The sequence below is a fragment of the Pyrgilauda ruficollis genome, unplaced genomic scaffold (assembly GCF_017590135.1).
Source record: "Pyrgilauda ruficollis isolate IOZ18807 unplaced genomic scaffold, ASM1759013v1 scaffold4, whole genome shotgun sequence".
Classification (NCBI taxonomy): domain Eukaryota; kingdom Metazoa; phylum Chordata; class Aves; order Passeriformes; family Passeridae; genus Pyrgilauda; species Pyrgilauda ruficollis.
This window is the reverse complement of record NW_024525489.1, coordinates 16318913-16344040: the sequence shown is the minus strand read 5'-3', so window position 1 is coordinate 16344040 and position 25128 is coordinate 16318913. Positions and strand designations below refer to the sequence as shown.

The 25128-nt window shown below is 36.9% G+C and overlaps 1 protein-coding gene across 6 annotated transcripts in view; it reads left to right on the top strand.

Annotated features, from left to right (window-relative positions):
• Nucleotides 1-24287, top strand: part of STRN (striatin) — a 69770-nt gene extending 45483 nt beyond the window's left edge. For 3 of the 6 annotated variants that reach the window (XM_041476920.1, XM_041476916.1, XM_041476922.1), the window contains 11 exons: nucleotides 166-252; nucleotides 792-935; nucleotides 3108-3244; nucleotides 7665-7840; nucleotides 8808-8855; nucleotides 9517-9638; nucleotides 10485-10652; nucleotides 12865-13005; nucleotides 15288-15395; nucleotides 16243-16329; nucleotides 16416-24287. In XM_041476920.1, the coding sequence (XP_041332854.1) occupies nucleotides 166-252; nucleotides 792-935; nucleotides 3108-3244; nucleotides 7665-7840; nucleotides 8808-8855; nucleotides 9517-9638; nucleotides 10485-10652; nucleotides 12865-13005; nucleotides 15288-15395; nucleotides 16243-16329; nucleotides 16416-16585 (1388 nt within the window). In that variant the 3' untranslated portion in view covers nucleotides 16586-24287. The remainder of the gene's footprint in view (nucleotides 1-165; nucleotides 253-791; nucleotides 936-3107; nucleotides 3245-7664; nucleotides 7841-8807; nucleotides 8856-9516; nucleotides 9639-10484; nucleotides 10653-12864; nucleotides 13006-15287; nucleotides 15396-16242; nucleotides 16330-16415) is intronic. The other 3 variants (XM_041476921.1, XM_041476919.1, XM_041476917.1) reach the window with 2 other exon arrangements.
• Nucleotides 24288-25128: the final 841 nt, after the last annotated feature.

Below are 25128 nucleotides of genomic sequence, written 5' to 3'. Positions count from 1 at the left end.
ATAAGAGAATAGAATCATAGAATGGTTTTATGAGAGAATACATATATTAGAGTACACTACTGTGTTAAAGCTGCTTAAAAATAGCTGTATTATTTACTGGTCTAGGAAAAAACATAATGGACTATGGGTAAGACATTTTCCCATTCTTAATTAAACTTACAACAGGAAAAACTACCGAAGATATGTTTCAGCCTCAATCCTATATAAAACAGTCAAAACAGGGATGTGGGAAAATGATGGAGCAAAGCACAGGTAAGTGTCAAGAAGGGCATGGGTCTTCACCATATGCAGCTTCAGGAAGTAGGCCAGTGAATCCAGTTGCATTTTTATTTTAATATAAGTATAACTTTTTGGCTTATATATAGTTCACGATACTACACTACTGCACAAATAAATTTAAATTATAATATTATCATAAGAATATGCTGCACAAAGTACCTGATGCACATATTCTAAAATATTCATGGATGTCAGCTATTGTTTTAGCAAAGTAAATGTTCTAATAAAGTGTGACTCAGTTGGCGGCATTCTTCAGCATCCCGTATAAGTAGCACTATGGGGAAAATTGTGTGTTCACAATTCTCAGCTGCTTCCGTCACTTTCTTCTCGAAATTCATTTCATGCTGGATGATTAGTTACTGCTGAAATAAGTGCTCATTAGTTTTTCTGTGGTAATGTCATAATGCGAGGTAGGATCCATTGTTGCATGTGCTGCTGTAGCATACCTGATATAAGGAGTCTCACCGTGAACGATGCCTAAACCCTTTAATTTTTTGTTTCTTTCTGGTTAGGGCCCAACAGGTCAAAGCTGCAAGATATGCTTGCAAACTTGAGAGATGTTGATGATCTCCCTTCATTACAACCATCTGTTGCACCTTCTTCTAGGCCCAGTAGTTCAAGGCTCATTGAACATGAGATAAACAGGACGGATGAAGGTAAATATTAAAAAAGTGCATACGCCTTTGTAGAGGGTGGATGTTTATAGTTATTTCTTAAGGATTATCCTCTATGACTTTCCAAGCACTTGACAAATTCTGATTCAGTATTGCAAGTTCCAGGTGTGACATTGTAAATGACATTCCCATTCCTCCATTATGGTCACTGTTAGTAAGGTCAAGACACCTACCTAAGTTCAAATCTTGGCTGAATATCTTTGAGCATGATGTAAAAAAATAATTTGGCACTTAGTGGCTTGGTAATATGACCATCCTAAATCACTCACTTTTGTTTGTGCTCAAGCCTGGCAGACAATTGTGGACCATAAACTCTGAGGACTTAAGAGCATCATTTTTTTTCCCCCATTGACATAATTTTAAATGTATTTGTGTATGTATACGTACACAACATACACAAGCATGTCCTTTTTTCCCAAGTGCAAAGATAGAGGCTCTACAGGTAAGCACAGATGCCTTACTATAGCTTTCAAATGCATTTGTAGTGAAGCATGATTGTATAGTGAATTATATTGAACAACTTGCAGCTTGCCAGTGTATTAATTTCCATAATGTGTTCTAAAAATTAGGAAAAATTCTCATAGGGGCTAGTCCAAGTATGGAGAGCCACGCATGCATCTTTGTAATGAAGCATTACTATTCTGTTTGAAAAATGCTAAGTCATCTATTTGATTCAATATTTGAATTGCTGTAATATAGAGCATAATAACATATAGTATATGGGGCTATATTCATTTGTCAAATATGGCAGCCTTCCAGTACCTAAAGGGAGCCTGCAAGAGAGCTGGAGAGGGACTCCTTGCATGGGCATGTAGTCACAAGGGAGAATGGTTTCAGACTGAGAAGAGGGCAGGTGTAGATTGGATATTAGGAAGAAATTCCTTACTGTGAGGGTAGTGAGACACCGAACAGGTTGTCCAGATAAGCTGTGGATGCCCTGTCCCTGGAAGTGTTCAGTGCCAAGCTGGATGGTGCTTTGAACAATCCCATCAAGTGGAAGGTGTCCCAGCCCATGGCATGGGGCTGGAACATGATGATCTGTAAGGTCCTTTCCAACCCAAACCATTCTATGATTCTGTGATATCATGTGCTCTATTAAAATGGTAAATATGTGTTTTGAAAAATGTGCAAAGCATGAGTTCCATCTAGCAGTCTTTCCATGAGAGTGAAAAAGTAGGTCGGCCAAGTTATAATTAAGATGCATAAAAAGCCCTGGTGTGTGGAATAGCTACCAAAGATCTCAGTAGTTCTGCTTCCTTCATGCTCAGTGATTTTCTTCATGAAAGAAGGGGGTAACTTAGCAACGCTTTGTGAAGTGGAAGAATTTTTTGTTGAATGTTCCCTTTCCAACTTTTCTCACATGTACTGAGAGCTGTTTTAGCAGAGCTCTATTTTCATGTCCTTTCAGTAATGGGTTTTTTAATTCAGAGACTCAAGTGGATTCTCACAAAAAAGGACAGCTGATTGTTACCAGTCTGGGTTTGGTATTATTATTAGCTGTGTATTTGTTTAAAAAGCTGAGACACCATATTTTGGGCACACATTTTTTTTATGCTAGTAGGTTTTCAAGTTTGATGTCCTGTACATATTGTGTGTTGAGTGAAATATTGCATTGTGAGTTCAAAAGACCGGAAAAGAGAACAGTAGTGTGGACTTTGGGGTGGAGAAGGCAGAAGATATTTGTGATGAAAAGGTAATAACTTTAGAGACCCAATCAAAGAGCAGTGCTTGAAGGGCTTTTATTTGGACTGCTCCCACCAGCTGTTTTTATCTACATTTTTATTGTTTCTTTAGCATCTATTTGCATATTTTGTAGCTGAGTTGGGGAAGGTGTTTTATGTGTTGCTTGTGCGTTATATATGGATGAATGGTAGCACACCCTTCCTGCCTGTGGCTGGCTCCGTTTACTGGCTCCGTTTACTGTCCGGAGTCGCACACTCCTCAAGTGTAGGTGTGTTCAGAATGTTTGTTGGTAAGTACAGTGATTATCTTTAGAATAGCTGTTTTTCTATGCATCTCTGTGTATCTTTTTGCCCTCAGCTACTTGAGAGATATGTAGCATTCTGAAAGAGGAAAATGTGTTTTTATTGTACACTGTATATTGTACATAAACCTATGTTTCAGGATTTTTTTGTTTGTTTTGTTTTCTTGCAGTGGAAGCTTTAACATTCCCTCCGTCCTCAGGGAAATCTTTCATTATGGGAACAGATGAAGCCCTTGAAAATGAGCTGGGTCTTGGAGAACTGGCAGGCCTTACTGTAGCAAATGAGGCAGATTCGCTGACTTACGATGTAAGTGGTTATAAATGGTAACTCGACGTCCTTCTGTCTTGTTGAAGGCAGATGCAAGTTACTTGTGTGTAGACTCAGCTGAAAACATTCTCCAGTTAAAATTATGCTGCCAGAGCATGTCACAAAGTTTTCCTTCCCATACATAGCAGCATTCAAGTTCTCTGCAAGCCTCTCTCCCTCTCATTTGCCTGCCATGTTATGCAAGTAGTTGAAAGTAAATTAGTGATAGTGGTACACCTGGGCACATGTAACCCCAGTGACTGAGCAAAATTAGGAGTGTCATGGCCAGCAGATTGAGAGACCCTTATGTCCCTTTTACATGGGCTCTATGCAGTTTTGGGCCACTCCACTTCAAAAGGGTTGTAGAGAAATTGAAGAGAGTCCCATAGCTTCTGACTGATGAGTAGATGTTAAGGGAGCTAGTCTTGCTCAGCTGTTAGGAGGATAAGGAGTGCTTGAATAGCAGCCTGCAGGTATTAGAAGGGTGTTTGTAAGGATGGCAGAGCCAAGCTTCTCTGTAGTGCCAGGTGTTAAGGCAGGAGAAAACAGCAAATTATGGCTTGGGAGGTTCAGGTAAGACCCTGGGGGAGAAAGTTATGTAGTAGGTGATACTGAAATAGCTTACTCAGAGAACCAGTGGAATCCCTCTCCTGGGAGATATTTAAGACTTGGCTGGGGCGGAGCTGTGGTTTGCATTACCTGGTGTGAGCAGTAGTTTCATTTCAAACAGGAAACTGGACCAGGACTCTTAGGAAGGGTATTATGGACAGCACTTCTGTGGCTGTGTGTGTACCTTTATTTTTCTTGTACTGTTTAGGAAAAAATCATTCTTAAAATTGCATCTTTTTGGTTGTATGCAATTTTTTTTAATGTAGTTCTGATTTCTTGGGAAAAGAGACTTCAGGTATTAATTTAATCATCTGCTTTTGTGTGATCTGTCGGCTTCAGATTAATCTTGCTGTTGCATTGCCCAGCTGTGTCAAGGTTGAGGGATTTCAGAGATAATTTTTAATTCTCTGATGGGGAAGAATCCTACCCTCCAGTAAATCTGATTCTTAAATAATCATTGTCTGGGATTTTACCATGACAAATTAAGTCTGAGACTTTGGCCATAAGATGCAGGTCCTCACTTGGAGGTTCTACCCCTGTATGTACCTGTAAAGCAATGAAATACATAGTTAATAAAAGCTTAGACACGTTTTGGGAGTGTCACTGCAGAGATGTGCCCTACCACTATAGCAAGTTTCTGAACATGTGATATGCTATGAGTCATCAATATTGCAATGCATGCAGAGCATTTCTGCTAATATTCAGTATTTTAGTATTATCTCCTAATTTGGGCTCAGTTCTTAATGTTTTTAAGAACTAATTGTCCCTAACTATATCTTCAGAAAGGGGTACTGTAATGTACAAATAAATTTCTGTTACAGATACTCCTGAAAATCCAAGGCTGGATTTTAAATTCAGAGAACATGACAAAGCTAACCTATCTGTACAAGATGCTTTCTTGTTTGACTTCATTGTGCAAGTGTCCATATAAATGTTGTGTTTGTTCATGTCTCTGTATCCTGAACTAACAGCTTTTATTTATGGAGTAGCACTTCTTTATCCACTCCAATCTTTTCCTGCATGGTAGAGAATACTAACTTCTGTTTTCTCATTTGTCCAGTGCCTGTATGAAGTCCTGTGATCAGGAATTCATAATCATAGTTACCTCGTCTCTTACCTTTTTCTAGTGCTGACAGATAAAAAAAAAATTTACAAAACTGTTTGCTCTGGTTACTGTGCACTTTATTGAAGCAAAATGAAAGGCTGGTGTTCATATTTCAAGTTTTATTGTAAGTTTAGTTTACAGATAATGTTTTTATTTTGGACTGTTTTGTACATCTGGCTGCCAAATGTGAATCAGGTATGATTAGTGAAAGCTTAGTATTTATTTTTAAGTGTCAGTTTTGAATCATATGGAGAATTAAGTTGAAAGATCACGTGAATCAGTCTTTAAATAGATTTGCTTTCAAGAGTGGCAGACACTTTTCCCATTTTTGGCCCCTTTCATCTCACTGCCATTTTTGCTGGATTATTTTCCTCTAAAAAGTGGCAGCATTAGCCTACCTCATTTCATGGTTTCAGTTTTTTACATAGTGCTTTGACTATAAATTGAAGAATGGTTTTCACTTGGTAATTAAGATTATTAATTTATTACTTAAGAGACAAATTTTTTCTTTTGTATATTGGTTTTTAGAGTAGCTAACAAGATTGAATTTTCCAGATTGCTAGCCAATATACTTAAGTTTGCCTTTTCTTTTTCCTTCCTTTACACATTCTTGACATACGTTCACTTTGTTTTGCTCTGTTTTTTCCCCTAGTCTTCTGCATAGATTAATCATCTTCATAAAATTATAATAGATTTTAGATAAGAGTAAATGAACTACAAAATCATTGCATTTAATGTTAAGTACTGATTTGGAGGTTTTGGACTTTGCTGTAGGCCCTTGTTTGATTTCTTACTACTCTGAACCAGAGAAGTACCTGTAATTGCATGTCATTGCTGTCTTTAGTTTTCAATTTGTTTTCAATTCATTTTCAATTTTGTATAGACGCAAATATTATTATAAGTGGCAAATCCAGATCAGGTGCTAATTTTGGGGTTGGCATCCCCCCAAAGTGCTTTTCAGGCCTCGGGTTACCTCACTGTTGTTCTTTGGTGGGGAGAGACAGAAGGAGGTTGTGTGCTGTGTGAGTAACCAGCCTCAGAGCTTGTGAGACTGGTGGGTAGAGTGATGTGGTGCAGCCAGGTGGGTGATGTGTCAGGGCTAGAATCTCTTTCCACCTCTGCTGCTGGTCTGCTGGCTGGGACTGCCTTCCATCTACTTTCCAGTTTATGAACTGCCCTTCTTGGTCTCCCTTTGGAAGGACATTTTTGAATGAAAGACAAGCAAATGGAGAATTTTATCCTGCCAGGACTGGAATTTACTGTTAGGCCACCTGAGGTATCTTTGTGGCTTTTGCAGATGTGGCACAGAACCTGTGCTGCTGGTATGGCAGCTGGAAGGCAGGCAGGTTCCCTCCACCACCTGATTGGCATTAGGTGCCTCTGTTGAGGCAACCAAATTTCTCCCCAGATATCTGTACATCTTGTACCCTTTTTGCTGAGACTTTCTTGGCCAGTCCTCAGAAAACCTGCCAGAGCTGCTAACTGTGCAGTCCTGTCCCATCCTTGTACCAGCTCGAGCATTTGTCTGTTCCTTCACTGAGCCAACTTGGCTCAGTAAACTGGCAGAGAAACTGACATGTCTCCCTGAGCAAGGCAATATGTCATTACTAAGAAATATGATGAGACTAAGCCTGTTGGTTTTTGCGACTCCTTCCCTCTTGTTTAAAATCTGTAGAACCTTTTAATTTATGTAATTTTTTTTTTGTTAAACCCAGATGTAACAAAGCTTAGGAAAAAGCACTTCTGTTCTTAAATCTCTTTTGCCTCCAGTCCCCAGGATAAAATGTTTCTTGAAGTGGCTCAAAACAGCTCTCTAATCCTTGCAGTTAAAGATACAAATATTTTGCATTATCTTTAGATTTCAACATGATAAACATCAGTACAATTGTTTGTTTTCTTGGTTTTCCATAACCACCATCAGCAGCGGTTATGGAAAGGTAAATTTAACTCATGACATTGTTGACTGACAGTGAAAAAGTCTGTTCAGCATTTTGTGTCAATATTTGTTCAGAGGAGCAATATTGAAATAACTTATTTTATTAAAAGGCTTTCTTTTTGGATCTTCTAAAATGCTTTTATTGCCAAATTATTGTGTCTGTATACACGATACCTTATTGCCTGCCAGTTAGATTCTTAGTGTGTAGCCAAGTCCTTTTTGCCTTTTTTTTTTTCGTATTCTGGCAAACTTTACTTGTCATGCATTATTACAGAGATGTGTTGCCTTAGCTGGGTAAGTTAGTTGTGTTCCTTTCTTTGCTTCTAGAGACTTTTCTGTTTCTCTCAGATCTTTTTTTTAGAGGTGTTATGTCAGTAGTACTTTGGATATTTAGGGACTGCACCTTGGTGAGTCAAGCCTAACTTTGTGTTTGTAAGAGCCATAGTTCAAATTTTAAATACTTAACTGAATTCATTGGAGTATCAGTGCTTTTGAAGTGTGTAATTTCACAGACATGAGAGTATTTCAGATTTGCATAGAATTTATCACTGTGGATGCCACATTGCTTGTATGGAATACATCTGCATTGGTTCTCGTTTTGAAGTGTCTGGTTAGTGTTAAGAGGTCTGTTGTTTGAGAGCAGGTTACTGTGAAAATTGGGTGAGGTAATTTGACATCTTCTGCAAATGCCAAACTAAATTTTTGATTTCTTCCTTTTGTTGTGCCTTCCAGCTTAATTACAAGTTTGGCATTTTTTTTTTTTTTATTAGATAGCCAACAAAAAGGATGCATTGAGAAAGACTTGGAACCCCAAGTTTACGTTAAGAAGTCACTTTGATGGAATAAGAGGTCTCGCTTTTCATCCAGTTGAACCAGTCTTAATAACAGCTTCAGAGGACCATACATTAAAAATGTGGAATTTGCAAAAAACAGCCCCAGCAAAAAAGTAAGAATTTTTCTTTATTTTCTTCAAAAACAATTTTAATTTATGAAGGAAAACAAAAACCTAGATACTACTTCACTGAATGGCCCTTGCAGTTAATGGAAAGTGTTCCCTGAATTTAGGAGTAGGAAAACAAGCTCTCAGAGAAGGGTGGAGATGCCTAAAGAATGCCAGAAAATATCCATGTGTGTTTGTTAATGTGTTTTGTTTGTGAAGATGAAAACCATTCACTTTTATATATATTCCTTGTAGATAACATAACAAATTAATTTACCAGTGAAAATATTTGGATGTGGCCTGTTAGTGTGCTTGCATGTGTATATAAATGTATAGGATGCATTTATATATATATATATATATATATATATATGCATATGTACACATACATGCATATACATGTATACAGCTTGAAACTCTGAGATGTTGCCAGGTTCCTTTGTTAACTGTCTCTTGCAAATTGCTGGGAATTTGCAGAAATCAGAGAAAATTCGTAGCAGGACTGGTGTTGTGAAGGGAGTACATCACACCTTTGGGGAGAACTGGGCATAACACAGTCCTCCCTTGGATTGATAAAGTCCAGAGCAGCAAATTTTGAGGCTCTTCATTATTGATAGAAAAAACGATGAGTCCAAATCTCCTTTGCTCCAACAGGAACAATTAATGATGAATTCCATGTGATGCTGGTGTCTCTCTACTCCTGCTCCATTGATGTACCTAGCTCTTTGATTGATGGCTCTGTGAAGTACCTTGAAGGTCTTCAAACAAAAATCTAAACAACCAATCCTATCATGTTTTGAAAAACTGCAAATAGTTCTTAGGCCCATGAAATATTATGTTGGGAAAGGAAGTTGTGGGAGAAACACTGCGAAAGATGTAGCAGGGATTTTAAGAATTTAGCGATTCTGGCAAATTTTTGTAAAGCATTGTATAAGATGGTATACATGTTAACATTTTTTCATACTTCATTTAGGAGTGCTTCTCTTGATGTAGAGCCAATATATACCTTCCGAGCACATAAGTAAGTATTTCCTGAGAAATACTGTCATATTTTGAGAAAGAGAAGATTTTTAAACAGAAACAGAATTGTTAAAAAACGTAATTTCCACCTTATCAGCTGCTGATTTCATGTGATGCTTTTAGTTCCTATGTTGTTTAGAATATCTGCATGTGTTTTCTTCCTTCTGTATAGTTATTTATGTCTGATACACTGCAATTTTAAAATGAAAAACCTACAAATGATACAGTTCAAATTTGGTTAGGTCTTCTGTTCATCATTGCAGCTTTTGCCTTTTTGACACATACTTGCATGTGTGGAATGAAACTGAAGAAGAATGAATGCAGTGAATTTAAATCTACTGAGATGATTTAATGAAAGAGCCTTAAATTTTTCGAAAAGAGAAATAATCTGCTTATGTGAAATATAAAATCCTAGAGTTTAAATTGTGATGTTTTTCACATTTCATGTGCATAATGATTAATTGTCCTGGTTGCAGTTACCAGATATTGGTGGATGGTATTTTTGTGGGAAGTCTTGTAGCATATGATTTCATTATGCAGAATTTTTGTTGCAATCCATGCAGCAAGTGAATTTTATCTAACATGGAAATTCTTAAGATTGACACTGCATTGCATGTAATGAAAATGTTAACAGTCAGTGTTTCTTTGGGGCTTTCTTCCAGTGGACCAGTGCTCTGTGTGGTGATGAGCAGTAATGGTGAGCAGTGCTACAGTGGGGGAACAGATGGCCTCATCCATGGCTGGAACACAACCAACCCAAACATTGACCCCTATGACTCTTATGGTACGTTGCTGTGGCACGCAGCAGTGAAATGATAAGTTTAGTGACTGTAATGTTATGTCACTAAAACAGTATAGCTTGTAGATAATGCTTCTGTGAGAGTTTAAAACAGCAAATGGAATGTTATCTTCAATTACTTAAGTAACCTTTTGTTTTAATGCTGATACTGCTTGATGGCAAGATAAAATGTCATTTTCTTAAAAAATGGCCTTGCTCTCATCACAGTTTTTTGAAACAGCTGGTCTGAAGTACAGGTTTTAGAAGTACGGGACTAAACCTGATCATTTGGAAAGTACAGGAAATGGGTATTTTCTTTGACAAGTTTCTGTGGAGTTGAGATAAAAAGGTTTTATAGTCTGAGACCAAAGCTGTTAATGTTGGCCAGAAACAGCTTAAAAGGCCCAGTTCGGTAAAATTTACTAGGTCTGAGTGGATTGTCAGCCTTGTGTCTGGATTTTATGATTTATTTTGCACTTGTGGTAGCCTCAGATGCAGTTGGCCTCAAAGCTAACTTCTGTAAAAAAGGGACTGCTGTGGCATTAATAGCTGTTTGAAAGTGAATTTTAACAATTAAGTGTGTTTTGCCAAAGTCAGTACTGTCCCTTCTGCTGAAGCATTGTTTTGTTCTTTCAGTTGTAAATTGGGTAATTTAATGTCACATATGCTGCTGAAATTCAAGGCTCTTAATGCCAAAATAATTAAGACTTCTATATTGATATGACATGATTGATCTTGGGGTTTATTATCAATTATCTTCCAGAGGTTGGTGACTAAACACAGGCTAAGATACAGCTATTAACTTAATTCAGATTTTGTTTTGAAATGTGTTTTGTTGTGTTTTGTTCACAGATCCTTCTGTTCTAAGAGGTGCTTTTGTAGGCCATACTGATGCAGTGTGGGGTCTGGTTTACAGTGGAGCTCACCAGCGTTTGCTGTCCTGTTCAGCAGACGGCACTATACGTTTGTGGAAAGCTACAGAAATTGCTCCAGCTCTCAATATCTTTAATGATAATCAAGGTACAGAAAATTGCGCTACCCTGAAGTTCATTAGCATCACTGTTCAGACTGACATAATTTTGGCTACTGAATAGAAATACTTCCTATGCTTCTTTCTGAGTTCTGTATCTTTATGAATGTTTTTGGGAAAAGTCAATTTTGCAACCCTTCTCTGACATTACCTGAATATATACCTACATTCAGGGGGACAGTTAGATACATCTGAAAGCCAGCTGCTGCAGATGATCTGCTGATGTTACTAGCACTGTGGAGGATGATGTATTAGCTCCATAATTTACATTCAAACTTGAGTTTCCACCAGGCCCTTGCTTTTGGTTTCTCCAGAATAAAAAGCCCTTTCTTCCTCAGTGGAAGTTTGGAGTAACCAGTGTTTCATCTCAGGCCAGTGCCATTGTACCTTCCAGATTTGTTCCTTGTGCCTCTAACACAGAGATTCCAATTGAATTTCTGAGTTTGCAGATAAACTAAATAACAATAACCTAGTGATCTAAACACTACTAGTTGAAAAAAAATACTCCTTTAGAGTTAGTTACTGAAATGTCATGCACAAGTTAAAATCTCACTGGTTAGAATCTAATTTCTGGAAGTTGCTGTCTGTCTGAGTCAGAGTGCTCCAGAACAAGCCCACTAGTGTGGTCAAGCTCTCTTAGAGCTGATAGTCATTAAAGACAGCCCATGAGCTGAGACAGTTCAGAAAAAGTTTGAGGCAAAATAAACGTTGTCACAGCTGAACAGACATGTCAAATTATAGTGTGAAGCTGGTCAGATAAGCCATTGCTTGTTAGTTAAAACTGACTGAGCAAAATAAAAACATTCCATGTATTTTTGTTTGAGCAAAACTATGTTTCTAAAGGTAAGCAGGCTTTTTATTGCCAGCTTGCCTATCTGCCTGCTTTGAAAACTTCCTGGTAGAGTTTTGGAGTTTGTTACTGTGAGTTGTTTTGTTTTTAATTATTAAACTAAGGGGGAAGGAGGAGTAGTCTTCTCTCACAGAGGCTATATAATAGCCCTAATATCAGGGCTTTTTTTGTATTCTAAACTGGAATGAAGCCCAGTTGTGAAATCCAAAGACTGAAAACTCAGTTTTCCTATGGCTTATTGATAACCTTGAACAAACCCCCTAAAATATCTGTCATTCATTATTGAAGTCGTTCAGATTAGCTATTGTAGGTTACCAGGAAGCTGCAGATAAGCATGCATGGCAGTGGTAGAAAAGGTCACTTGAGAAGCAATTTGTTTTCTTCTCACACCAATCCTTTTTTGGCTTTTTTTTTTTTTTTGAGTACTTGTAGGTAACTACTGCCATTCCTGAGAAATATTCCTAAGGTCCTGTGTCTCAGAAAGATATTTCTCCCATGAATCTTTAGAGAGTTTACAGGGATGTGATGGTATTTCTGTGTTATCTGGATCTGTGATCCAACCTTAGGTTGCTTAAAATTCAGTTTCTCACTCTCTATCTTTTCCTCCTCCTCCTGACATCTGTTGCAACTGGTGTTGTTCTTTCACATAGCAGGTGGTGAACAGGACATTTGAAGAGAAAAATCCTAAGGAATATATCCTATGCCCAAGCTTTGCTGATTTGACCTTCTGTCCTGTAGTGTGCAGATAGCTGCAGTATAAGGAGATCAAATACATACCACAATAGGCAGGAGCTTTGAAATACAAGTTTACAATGTATTTATATAACTGTACATGAGGACAGTTCCAGTATGTAAAATCTGCACCTGGAGAACTTTGGTGTTTCATTAAGCTCTGACTTTGTCTAAGTTAATTATAACAACATTAATTATTTGTCATGTCACTTGTTGTACACTTCAGTTTCATGTCCTTTTATTCAAAGCAGTGGAGTTTGGTGGAGTTTTTTTTGAGAGTTGCTGTTACAGTTAAAGGAAGGAAAAGGGGCCAGGGAGTTCTTGCTTTCTTAATTTTAAAGTAGATTTCTGCACAGCTGCAGTTCCAGATACAGCATCTTAGTAAAAAAAGTTGTTGATACACATGTCCAAAGCAATAGGATTAAAGTAGGTATCATACAGGGAAAGCTATTTAGATTGGCATAATTTATATTTTTTATAATATAAATATATAATATATAATGTATTGTAATTGTGGCCCTTTTGGTGTTGAAGAGCTTACTTTTTTGTAACAATTTTTTTGTTTAATTATTTAAAAATTTTCTTTGCACCAACAATATCTTCTCTACATTGTTTTCTAGAAATGGGAATCCCTTCATCAGTAGACCTTGTGAGCAGTGACCCAAGCCTCATGGTAGCATCATTTAACAGTGGGCACACTAGCATTTTTAACATGGAGACACGGCAGCGAATTCTTACCCTGGAGTCCAGTGTGGATACTAGTATGTATCAAAAGCCCCAAACCAACCAAAGGAAAAAAAATTGCTTATTTAAATGGATACTGTTGAAAATCTTTTCAATGTTTCCAAAGAATCAGGCAGTGTCATGAGAAATTATAAAATGGATTATGTTAGAAGATGTTTTCTGAGTTATAACAGTAACTTGTTACTACTACAACGGATCTCACAGGTATTGCAGTAGCAGAAGAATGTGCATACTTCTGATATAAGATAGAAACAAGCTCACACTCCGAATTCCTCTTCAAGGCATAGTAGCATGAAAAAAAGCCCAAGTTTCTTTAATACAGCTTTGTGATTTTTGCAGATTTAATATATATTTTTTCTCTTCAGTCCAAAATTGCAAAAAAGAGGCAATATCGGGAAAATTTAACATTAACTTTATTAAAAATTTGGGAGTGCGTGTCAGTTCTTTTTTATTTTTCCTCAGAGGTATCCATCTTCTAAGCTTTATTGCACTCTTGACTCATTTGGACTTGGGCTTTAGTTGAAATTTTCACTGAAGGAGGAAAGAAAAGCTCCAGTGAAAGAGTATTAATTCACAGGGTCTCCTTGTGATCCATATAATGCCTGGCATCATGGCAGTGACCAATACTAGAAGTTCTAGAGGACACTGTGAAGAGCCTGCTATCAGTACATTATTTTACCCTGACTTTACAAAAGAGACCAGAGTGAGCTGAACCATAAGGTTTTATATCCAGGCCACAATGGTAAAACTTACAGTCTTTTAACATTTTGATATTTCTTCCCTTACTCTTAGGGATTTATGTCACTGAATTCTACTATTTAATTATATTTTTTAAAAGGACTAAGCCATTCTTGTTGGCTTTGCTTGTGTGTTTTAAAATATTTAAATGACTGTAATTTTATAAGAGCAAATGGAAAGTGCCATATCTCTTCTTTAGATTATTCCTTACTGTTCTGGATTTCTTCTTTTAACTCACATCTTTGTTCCTGTATAAAAAAACCAGTTCTAAATTAGTTAAAGCAATTCAGTGGAAACCACCTTTCTTCTTCCCTCCCCTTCTCCCTTCTATTTTTTTCATCTACTCCTTGCTGTAATTCCATAATGTTCCTTTAGGAAAACAAGACCCTCGTATGGCAAGCAGCACTCCCTGTTTAGTGTCTTTAGTTATGTAACAGTACTATAAAGTTTACATGTGTTTCAAAGAAATAAATTATTATTTCTACAAGAACTAGACAAGAGGAAAATGTCACCTGAAATGCCCTACCACACTATTTAGGGACTCTTCTGCTCAGTATAAGGCTCCTCTTGGCATTTTCAAACTGTGAGGATGGCTGGCTGTGATGAAGGTTCATGTGCTTTTAGTAATTTTAGGGGTGTTTATTTATATGAATGTAGAGTTTTTTTCCCTTAATTTTTACTTTCATAATTTCTAAGTGTCCTGTGGATGCTGACATTGCTTTATGGTTCAGATTTTTATAGAAAGGTGTAAAATGAATCTTTACCATTTTAATAGGAAGTGAACCTTTGGTAGTATTCTATTTTGTTTATTTTAGTAGGAATTTAGATTAAATTATGTGAATGCTCTTTGGAAGCAATTTAGCTAAATACAGTCAACATGAAAGACAATATCTGTATTTTTATGTTCTGTGTAATGACTGTGGGTTTTTTCATAATCTGTGCCTCTTAAGACACCTCTTGCGTTAACCTGGGCATCATAGCAATACCTGGATTTCTAACCAGAAAATTTCTATACTTTTTTTCTCTGTGTGTGTATATATATCTATATATATGCATGCTATTTCAGAATTACTGGAGGCAAGAAAATTGGATCTTCTATGAATAGTCTGACATCCTTTTTTAAAATAATAATGTCAATATATATATATATATATCAGATAATGAGGTAGATTTTGTTTGCTTCAAACATACTGCGTGCGGTGTTTATTTACCTGTCCTGTGTGTTACGAAGAAAGTTTGACTTGGCAAAAGGAGGACTGTGTGTGAATGAAGTATTTTTACTCAGTTTTTGGTTTCACATTTTTGCCTGATATGCCTATCTAAAATGATGTCCAAAAGCTGGACCTTATTTGGCATACATATGTTTTATGTAAGTCTCTGTCTTGTGTAGTTTGGAAAGTATTTTAGAGGAAAGTGCATAACATAAGGTGCTAGCTGAAAGTTGCCAAGATATGTATATAAGAAGTATTTTGCAAATTAGATTGATTGCATATTTATTTCTTAGTAGCAGTCTTTCAAAGAACTTAGCAACTTACACTGATTTGTGTGGGTTTTTTCTTAGCAGTCAGTTCTTCCTGTCAGATAAACAGAGTCATCAGCCATCCAACTCTTCCAATTAGTATCACTGCTCATGAAGACAGACACATCAAATTCTACGACAACAACACAGGTACGTGTCTTTCCAGCAGGTCTTAGCCATAGCCATTGTGTAATATAAGTCATATTCCCAATTTCGTTTTGATCAATATTATTCACACAAATGCTGAGGGATGTCAAGAATTGGATAGCGTCTGAAGCAGAAATCTCTCATCACCAACACAGTATAAAGATTGCCAGCTCACTTAAAGCTTTGTTGGCAAAGTGATAAGGAAGTTGGCTCTCTCTGTCCATTCTTTTAGAACGCCCTATATATGTGGGGCTTATAAATATTTAACATAAAAGGTGTCTTTTAAAATCTTCATGCTCTTATGTTTATGTTTCTTCTGTTGGTTGTCTGTATTATTTTGCTCTTGAGAGCAGGAACCTCTGGCACTTCTTTAGTGCTTCCTGGATGTCTGCCACATTTGACCCATGAGTTCTTATTTTTAACATGAAATTGTTGCTGTAATTATAATAAGCTGTGATAAAACATTAATCTCTGTGAGACAACAAGCAATATCCCCTATTCCCATGTAGTTTATATTCATTGCTTCCAGTATGCCCAGCCCCTGCCTTCCTACCCATCCAGGATCTTACCTGAGAACTCCATTAATACACTTAAGGGGCAGATATTTAAAATGCATGGTGATTGCAGTGTCAGCGTGGCTTAAAGCAAAGGTCGTGTAAACGTTGGTGATACTGTTACTGTGGTTCTTGGGAACTGTAAACATTAAGATACTGACTTGTATACTTTTTATGATTCAGTCATGGGACAATATCTCTTGTGTTTATATCAGCTGTGGTAGGGTCATAAGCAGTGAATACAGATAACAAAGTTAACTGCAGAAAATAACCTAAATAAATCTTTTCTTTCAAAGGAAAACTGATCCACTCCATGGTAGCACACTTAGATGCAGTTACAAGTTTAGCTGTTGATCCTAATGGCTTGTATTTGATGTCTGGCAGTAAGTACATTCAGATTTCATTTTCTTTTTCTCATAATGGTGGCAGGCATGCAAATTATAAAGAAAACTGTTTTCCCTTTCTTTAGGCCATGACTGCTCGATTCGCTTGTGGAATCTTGAAAGCAAGACCTGCATCCAAGAATTTACTGCCCATCGCAAAAAATTTGATGAGTCCATTCATGATGTGGCTTTCCACCCATCCAAATGTTATATTGCCAGTGCAGGAGCAGATGCCCTGGCTAAAGTGTTTGTATGACAGAGTGCTTCCCATTCAACTTTAGCTTTGTATATATTTAACCAGCTGCACAAAAGAGAAGAGGAGGGCATGAGTTGTTTTATCTTGCCCTATAATTCAGAGAATGTTTGTAAGTGTGTAGTTTTGCAGGGTGCTGTTTTCTAAATTGACGTTCGTTCTGGTTTCTGTGAGCTCAGCTGGTGCTGAGAGCTTGGAATCTCTCAGTTTCAAATAGTTTAAAAAAAAAAAAAAAAGCTTTTATTTAGAGGGTGTGAATTTTCGTCCAGGCAGGCCTTGGGTGAAACTAGGTCTACGTATTCTCTATTAATAAAATGGAGTACTGGAAAGAAGGGGTCTAATTGCATCAGGGAGTAGGAAAAGAGGGAAACTTCCTAGGATGCTTCTCATTGAAGAATCTTAATGTACTCAAATCACCTGGAAAAAATGATTCAAAGTCAGTTCACATGCTCTTTACTGTATCATGTGAGAGGCACTTTGTCATCCCTTTGGTGTATGAATAAAGTAGATCTTGTTCAGAGAGCAGTAGCAGATAGTTAATCTCAGCCACCTGGCTGCTAGCCTAAGATAAATGCAATTAAAGGAAGGCAAATTACTAACATACATTAAAATGCAGTAAAGTTTCTGTTACATCTTCTGTGTTTCTCAGTAAATATTTTGTTTGCAAAAAAAAGATATAATTTTTTCAAGACTCTGTTAGCATATGGCTAGAAACTGAGCCTTTAGTCTAAATCCCAGTTAACAACAGACTGACGCAATCTGTCTATACTGTAGTAGCAAATTTAACTTATTCAGATTTTAATGCTGTTTATTCTTGGAGATCTGGCACAAGAAATTATCACAAAGCTTTCAAAAAAGCTGTCCTGCAGTTTTAGCTATCAAACATTCATCTCTTTCTGTTCCTGCTAAAAAGGGCATCATTCTGGGCATTATGGATAACAGTGAAATACTTTGAAGATTGAATCTAATGCTTTCTATGAATCCTTTTAGTGGAATAGGTGGAAACTGTACAAAGCTCCATCAGTTTGAGAGATTCTGCTACTGCTAGAATATTTCCCAGCTGCACCATTTGAGGGACTTTGCCTTGTCCACTTCACAGGGTGTATGTGCCATTGATTGGGTTACCTGAAGAATGAGTGCTTCTTATAATTACTCAACAGATGTGCTTTGATTATCTGTTCGGAGCTTCTCTGTTGATTTGACAAATAACTTTTAATCCAATCTGTTAGTCTTTTTATCCCTTCTTAAAGGATGGTGAGTGAGTTCTTTTCTGTTATATGTCATCATCAGAATTATTATTATTCATAAGCACGAAGTTGGTATTTTTCTCTGATGGGAATGGAAAGCAGAATTTTTTCTGGGGTTGATTTCTGGTGCTGATATGAGTAGGAAAGAACTCAGTGCAACTCTTCATGTACCAGCCTGAGGTTAAGACTGGAAACTGATACTTAAATCCTTACCTTTAAACTGACACTTCATAAGCAGGAGTCATTGAACGATACCAACATGAGGTTTGACTATGTTGTTTTTAGAGTGCCATTTGGGGATGGGACCATATTTGAAGTTGATCTCAGAGATTAAAGCAAGTATATTATTTAGAATAAAAGGTTGACCTGTGCTATTTGAGCCTGCTACACATTATATGTACTGCTAAAATATTCTGGAATACCTTTTATTGCTCAGAATATTCACATATGTCACTTCATGATATTGATATGCAATATATTTCCTTAGATAAGATTAGAACTTTTACCATGAAACAGATGACTACAATAATAATACAGATTATTTAGTTTTTATAAAATGTTTTGGTTATGATGAAAAGGAGGAAACTTGGCTGCAAAACTGAGCATTCAACTTTGTGAGAGTTTTGTGTACTTGACTCATATTCTTTCAGTGTCATTATTTTATTTCTTTTTGAAGAGAAAATTACAAAAATTTATTTGAAAATTCTAAAAGTTATGTATATTATATATGTGTATATATATTGTAAACATGTATTAAATGTGTCTAGTAAGGGAAGACTCCATGGGTGCATTTTAATGTTTTAGTATTAAGAGTTCTCTTGAGTTTGTGTGTACAAAGGATAATGGTGTGAGTATGAAATGAATGTTGTGTTTTTGCTTACACAATATAATATGTAGTCACAGTTGTTTAAATTGCTGTACATAAAAACTAATAGGCCAGCATGCTTGTTTTTAAAGACTGTCATTCTGATTACAATTGGAATGTAAGAAGTGGCTGTTCAAATGTGAATTGAAAGATGTTTCCTTCTCACTATTGAGCTCCTGCTCAAACCGAAAAGTGATTTTTTAAAAGCTGGCAATAGCTAGAGGATGAGGTGCCTTTAAAAAACAAAACAAAACAAATGTAGCCTTACAAAGAGGTTGTGGAATATATATATTTTTGTGCTTGTCTTCATAATTGATGTCAATGTCTTTTTACTGTACTTGCTCACATACTTGTAGGACTGCAGGGTATTGTGCATGAGCCTGTCAGATCTTCTGAGCATCATCGTAGGAGATAAGGTTGAAAAAATTATTTAGGTTATCTAGTCCATCTGCTTGCTAAAGCGGGGTTGTAGACTTGTGCATTCTAATATTGTCTTGGCCAGTGAGATTTTATATGTTCTAAAACAATTAGGCTTCCTTTTAAAGATTATTTCAAGGATTGCATCTCACTGGCAGGAGGATTTATGTGATATTTAGTAGCTCTTTTTTGTAACTTTATGTCAGTATTCCAAGCCATCTTTTGTGCCATTTTATATATTCTTCATAGTCTCTGTAATTTGGAACCTCCATGCACACACTGGTTCTGTCTGTATATTTTCATTCCTTTCTGCTTTCTTCAAGCTGTTTTTTTAGTCTGCCTTTTTGGACAACATTTTGTTGTTTTCATCCTTTAAGCTCAAGTCTCCAGATATTGGTGTCCATACCACCATTCCACATGCAAGATTTGCTGGACTTAGTTTGAGGGTCATCAGTTAAGTGTGGTTGTTATTTAGTTGGGTTTATCCTCTCTAATGCAATGCTTTTGTGTAGGATGACTAAGCTTTTGATGTCTGACAAACTTAAATCATATTTCTTTATTTATGACAACTCCTTTAAATAACATTTGAGCATTGCTGCTTTTCAAGTTTCTTCTTCACTTTTAGTATGTCATGATACTTTTGCAGCTAGAGACTGAATTCCTGTTTCATGATTATCCTGGATCTTACAATTTTTGAACTTCTGACCTCTGAGGGCACTAAATTATTTTTGTTTGTTCCCCTTTTCTGTGCAGTTCTTCCTGGTTCAGTGTAATTAGTAACTTATATTAGTGTGATATATATGTTTATTCAAAGTATAAACAAAAGTGGACCCAAGGCTTATTCTTGGAAAAAAACATTTTTCTGCAATATCATTAGATAGCATTTTACCATTCCTATTTTCTCATATCTAATTTACATGGTAATTTTTTAATGCTTAGCTCATATAATTTTTGTGTATGTTAGCCTGTGCTAATGATTTTCGTTTTACTAACTAATTTAATGGGAGAATTTTCAGTCCTTCTGTATGTTGAAAATTGGTCCACCAGTTTAAATACTCTCACTTTTACTCTAATTTACTTCATTGGGCTGTTTGCTTTCACATATTTGATTCAGTTACAAAAACACTTGCACAGAATTATTTGGAGTAACTTGGAAGAAGTTCTAGATATATTGTGTCATCTTACAAAATGCTAGTGTCTGCATTTATTTTTGGACCTCAGAGAGAAAACTTCCACATAAAAGATTCACTACTTTCATCTCATTTATCTTTATTTTGATAAAATATGTTCTTTAGCAAGAAGCCTGTAGAACTATATGCCATATACTGTAGCCTATTTTTTTAGGACATGTATTTTCAAATAATGTTATGTTAAGGCAGTCCCATGTAATTTGGTTGAGTAAGTGTGTGGTGTTCACCATACAGCTTTATGACTAGGTCATACAACACTGTTTTTCAGTTTTGAATTTAAAGTGACCAGAGATTTGTTCTTCTGAATAAAAGTGTGAGAGATAAAGGACTTAGTTACACTATCTTTTCAGTACATTTGTTGGATCACAGGTGTGTTGCCTTTCCCTGCCTCCTTAGGTTTTAACAGTGTAATTTTGGAGAGCATAAATTTCTGTAAACTCATGTATTCTTTGAGCAGTGTTTGATGGGCAGAATTGTGAAAAGAAACAGTTGAAAAGTGGTCATAACTATCAGATATCAAGTCTTGGTTTTACTAATATCTTTCAAGTATTTGGAAACATTTGCAGGCTGTGGCTTGACAGTGTGTTTGCAGGCTGTCTGTCCCAGGTATCCAAGAGCCTGCTTGGTGCCTGTATGAAATACCTAGTCAACCTGAGATGCATTAAGGAAGAAAATGCAGCCATTGTGGTTGTCCTGTGCTGAAATCTGTGGCTGTTTAGTGGAAGTTGGTTTGGACTACACTGTTAGAAATTAAGAAATCAAAATATGATAGTTAACCTCTTCCATATGGTAAATTGATTTGTATAAGATGTGGCAATCTTTGACATGGCAATATGAGTTTTCTTGGGCAGCTCCTGTTCATGAGCATTGTAGAGATGCTTAGCATAGATGTTACTACTGAGTGACTAAGAGGATGAAAAGATTTCCCTGAAAAAAGATGCTCAGATGTTTCAGGAAGCTCCTTTTTTCAATAAGGAAATGAAGGTGTTGAGAATATTTGATGTGAATCTGATAACTTGTTTAGTTGAAGAGAATTACAATAGGTGAACAGTCTTGACTCTTTCATCATCAGTGTCTGTAGGCTTAGAGACAGTTATGGAAATGATTTACCTGTAAACTTCCAGTGAAAGACTCTGCCACATTCCTGCTGAGCAGCAGAAAAACTTATGGACAGAGGTGTTGCTCCATCCAGTTATGTCAGGGGTGTTTTACAAAAAATAACCCTTATTGTAAAAGATAAGGTTAAATACAGCAGAGCAAATGAACAAACTCCTGGAGAGGGTGGGGAAGGACTAGGATGACTCTTGTGTAAATAGTCCTTGTTTGGGCAAACGCTCTTGTTCAGTTAGGTGGGAATGTTCCCAGGTGGGAGGATGATTGGTAATGTGACCTCTAAAAAAATGTCTGTGCCTGCGCTAATGACCATACCTGTGCAGGTTATCTGTCCTTTTGGTATGTGCTTTTTATCATCACACTTAAATTTCCCTTTAGGATACATTTTCTGAGAATCTTAAAATCTCTTCTGCAGTGAGCTTACTGCAGGATAAATGTCAAAAAGAACTTCTGATTTTTCTCTTGAAGTGGTTTTTTGAAGGGTGGTAGAGCTTCAGCTTCAGCCCAGCCCTCTCACCACCTAAAGGCTGATTTGTACCTCCTTACACCCAGTTTATTTAATTTTGGTGTGTTATCTCTTAGCCTGCCTTCTGAATTGGTTTTGCTGCTCTGTAGTCGGTTGTGAAAGCTTATAAATTGCTGTATCATTTAAGATATTTTTGAGAATGTGAATTCCACTACAGAAGGCATAAATCCAATTGAATAGTATAATTTGTGGATCTCATCTGGTTTGTTGTCAGGAGAGACTTGTTGTTAGACTACAAAATCCAAACTGTGGCTGAGCTAAAAAGGCATTTAACGATATGATATTCTTAGCCCAACTTCTTCCTGCCTAAGTGTAGATTGTGGTATTTTGTGTTAGACTACTTTTGCCCTGCTCATGCTGCCAAGCCATGCGGTGATCCTGGGAGATCACACCAGTGTTTAAACCATAACCTGTGCATGTGTTTCTAAGCTGCTCAAAGCTTTGTATTGACGTGGTCCTCCAGGCCAGTCTTTGGTTCCCTTAGGTTTGAATTGCAGGCTCCCAAGATTACTTTCTGGCTATTTTGAGTAACCCTTGGTCTTCACACCAGAGTATTAGACTGTGGTGTTGAGAAAAGATTTATACAGCTGGATTTGTACTGTTCTGAAAGGGAAAGGATAACTTATTGCCAAGCCAAATATTGTCATTATTTTTGGATTACTTGTGAAAAGCAGCCAAAAACATTGTATAAGGGACAAATGATGGACTTCAAGCTAATATTTTTCCATTAAGAATTTATTTTTTTATGCTTCCTATCATCAAGATACAGTGCTTTCGAATGTAGCTTGTTTTCAGATGTATGGCTCCTAGAATTGTTTCCTTGCAGTTGGACATTTGCAAATTTGCATTGGTTTTGAAAACTGTCTCATATGTGTTAGCACTTCTTTTGGATATGCAGACTGAGCATGTTAGCTAATGATTTCTTGTACCTTTATATTCCAAGCAGACTGAAAAGCAGTCTTGTGCTATGTTTTGCTTGAATAGTGCATCTGAAAAAACTTGTAGAAGGAACTCCATGATGAGATGACTTTTGTTGTTGTTGTAAGGTTCTCTGTTAACATTTGTCAGCTTTTCATTGTATTTTGCCTAATTATCTGCAGTTAACTGTCAGGTTGAAAAAGACAAATTTCTTTGCCATATGGACTGTAGCTTGGAATTTTTTTTTTCTGTTGTTGTTGCTTATATTAATACACTTTTTTTCTTTTCTGATAGAACTTAGAGATACCTGATAGCTCTCTTTAGGAGAAGTTACTACAGGTGATAACCACTAACATGTTAGTAATTACAGTGGCTTCCCTTCTGTTTTGGGTCACTTCCATGGCAGATTGTTGATATGAAAAGGCTACTGTGGCTGATATACAAACAGCTTAAGGAAATTAAGATTCCCCTTCAGAACTATGGCTAGGTTATGATTTTATACACCAGTTGTGAATGACTACTTTGAAACAATGTTGGGCTTCAAATGTCTTGCAGAATTTTGGATCCAAATGAGAAGTACCTACTTGTTGAGTAATAGTCTACTTGTCAGTTTTTTGTGTATGGCTCAGTACAAGGCTATGTCAAAATTGCAGTACCACCAAAATTACCTTGTTTAAATGCAACTGTTGTACAAAAGTGAATGTTATTTTGAGTGAGAAATTCTGTTTTCTAATTTATCAAGGAAATAGTTTTCTTGGGAATAAGCATCCATAAATGTAATATATTTCATGATTTTGAAAAGGCTTATTAATCACGGGACATGAGAAAAATGAAAGTGATTCAATCTCCAAAGATTTGTTTAGCGTTTATTATTACAAGTATAAATTTTTGCTTTTAATGGAAATGCTTATTCAGAAACTTAGTATTAAACTTCTTACTAAAACTCAGTAGTTTAAAATGCTGGATAAATATCTAAAATGGCAAAGATAGAAAATTCAGAGGGAGATTATTTTGAAATACGCCAGTGTAATTTTGAGCTTCTCAAGTGCAGCCCTGAATTTTCTCTTTTTCACTGCAATTCATATTTTGTGAAACTTCTTGGATAGGTTATATTTAAAGCTACATTCACTTGCCTGAACAAGTCAAATAAATATTTTGTCATTTAAAATTATATAGATCTGCTTATGTTAGTGTGCCGTTTAAAATGAGACCCCATTGAGGTAACCATGCAGGTATTTGTGTTGGTATGACAGTAGTGAAGTGGGGTATCTGTGTACTGTACCCGCATTCTGTGCTGAGCAAAATCACACGGACTTCCAGAAATAAGCAATGGTTTTTAAGAGCAGCTTTATTTAATGTTGCAGCAGCAAGTGTTATTTGTACCATATAATTATGTAAATTGGGTGCTAATAAATACTATTTTTCAACATTTTGTATTGTGTTCGTAATTCTGCATTTTATCACAAGATATGTGTGGTTTTCGAGTGAGTGCTAAGAGAGGAAAGTGCATAAGAGTAAGACAAGTAGAGTTGTTTGGAGGGGCTTGGAGTAACTCCATGAGAAATTCCTGCTGAGCTGTGCAGTGTGTTACTGTTCACAGAAGTGCCTTGGTTTTTCTGTTCTCCGTATGTCTTGGTTTTGTACTGCTTCGCCAGCTTGGCTCTGTTGACACCCCACATCCTTCCATGTGCTGAGGCACGTGGTCCCTGTGTGGGGGTGAATGTGGGGTGAGCAGACATGTGGAGTGGGAGTGGTTCTGCAGGAGCTGGTCTGTCAGCAGGCCTTGTTCACAGCCAGACACGTGGCTCTTCCCAAGGACAGCGTTCATTCAGTGTAAAAATAAACGTGTGGTTCTGCCCTTGGGGAGAGGATGAGGGAGAGCAAACCACACATCACAGATGGCAGCTGTGTTTCTACAGGAAGGTGCTCAGAACGGCACTGTGAGCGGGTGGCAGGAGAACCTACACAGACCTGCGCAGAACAAGTTGTTGTCAGCGAGCCCATTCTGTTTTTTCTGAGCTTGTAGGTGGGTAAGTGAAGTTCTCATCTTTTCTTGGTAGGTATAAAATAGCCTGATTTGTGCCTACTCATCTTCCTGCCTCATAGGAAAGGAGGAATCGCTTTATGAATTGACAGAACAATCTCATTCACCCCAGTGTGAATGCCTCTATAAGATTCCTGAGGAAGGGGGAAAGAAGATTTAGTGACTAACATGAGCGACCCTCACATGGGGGAGGCTTTCTTAACATGCTTATGGGTTTGCCTACCAC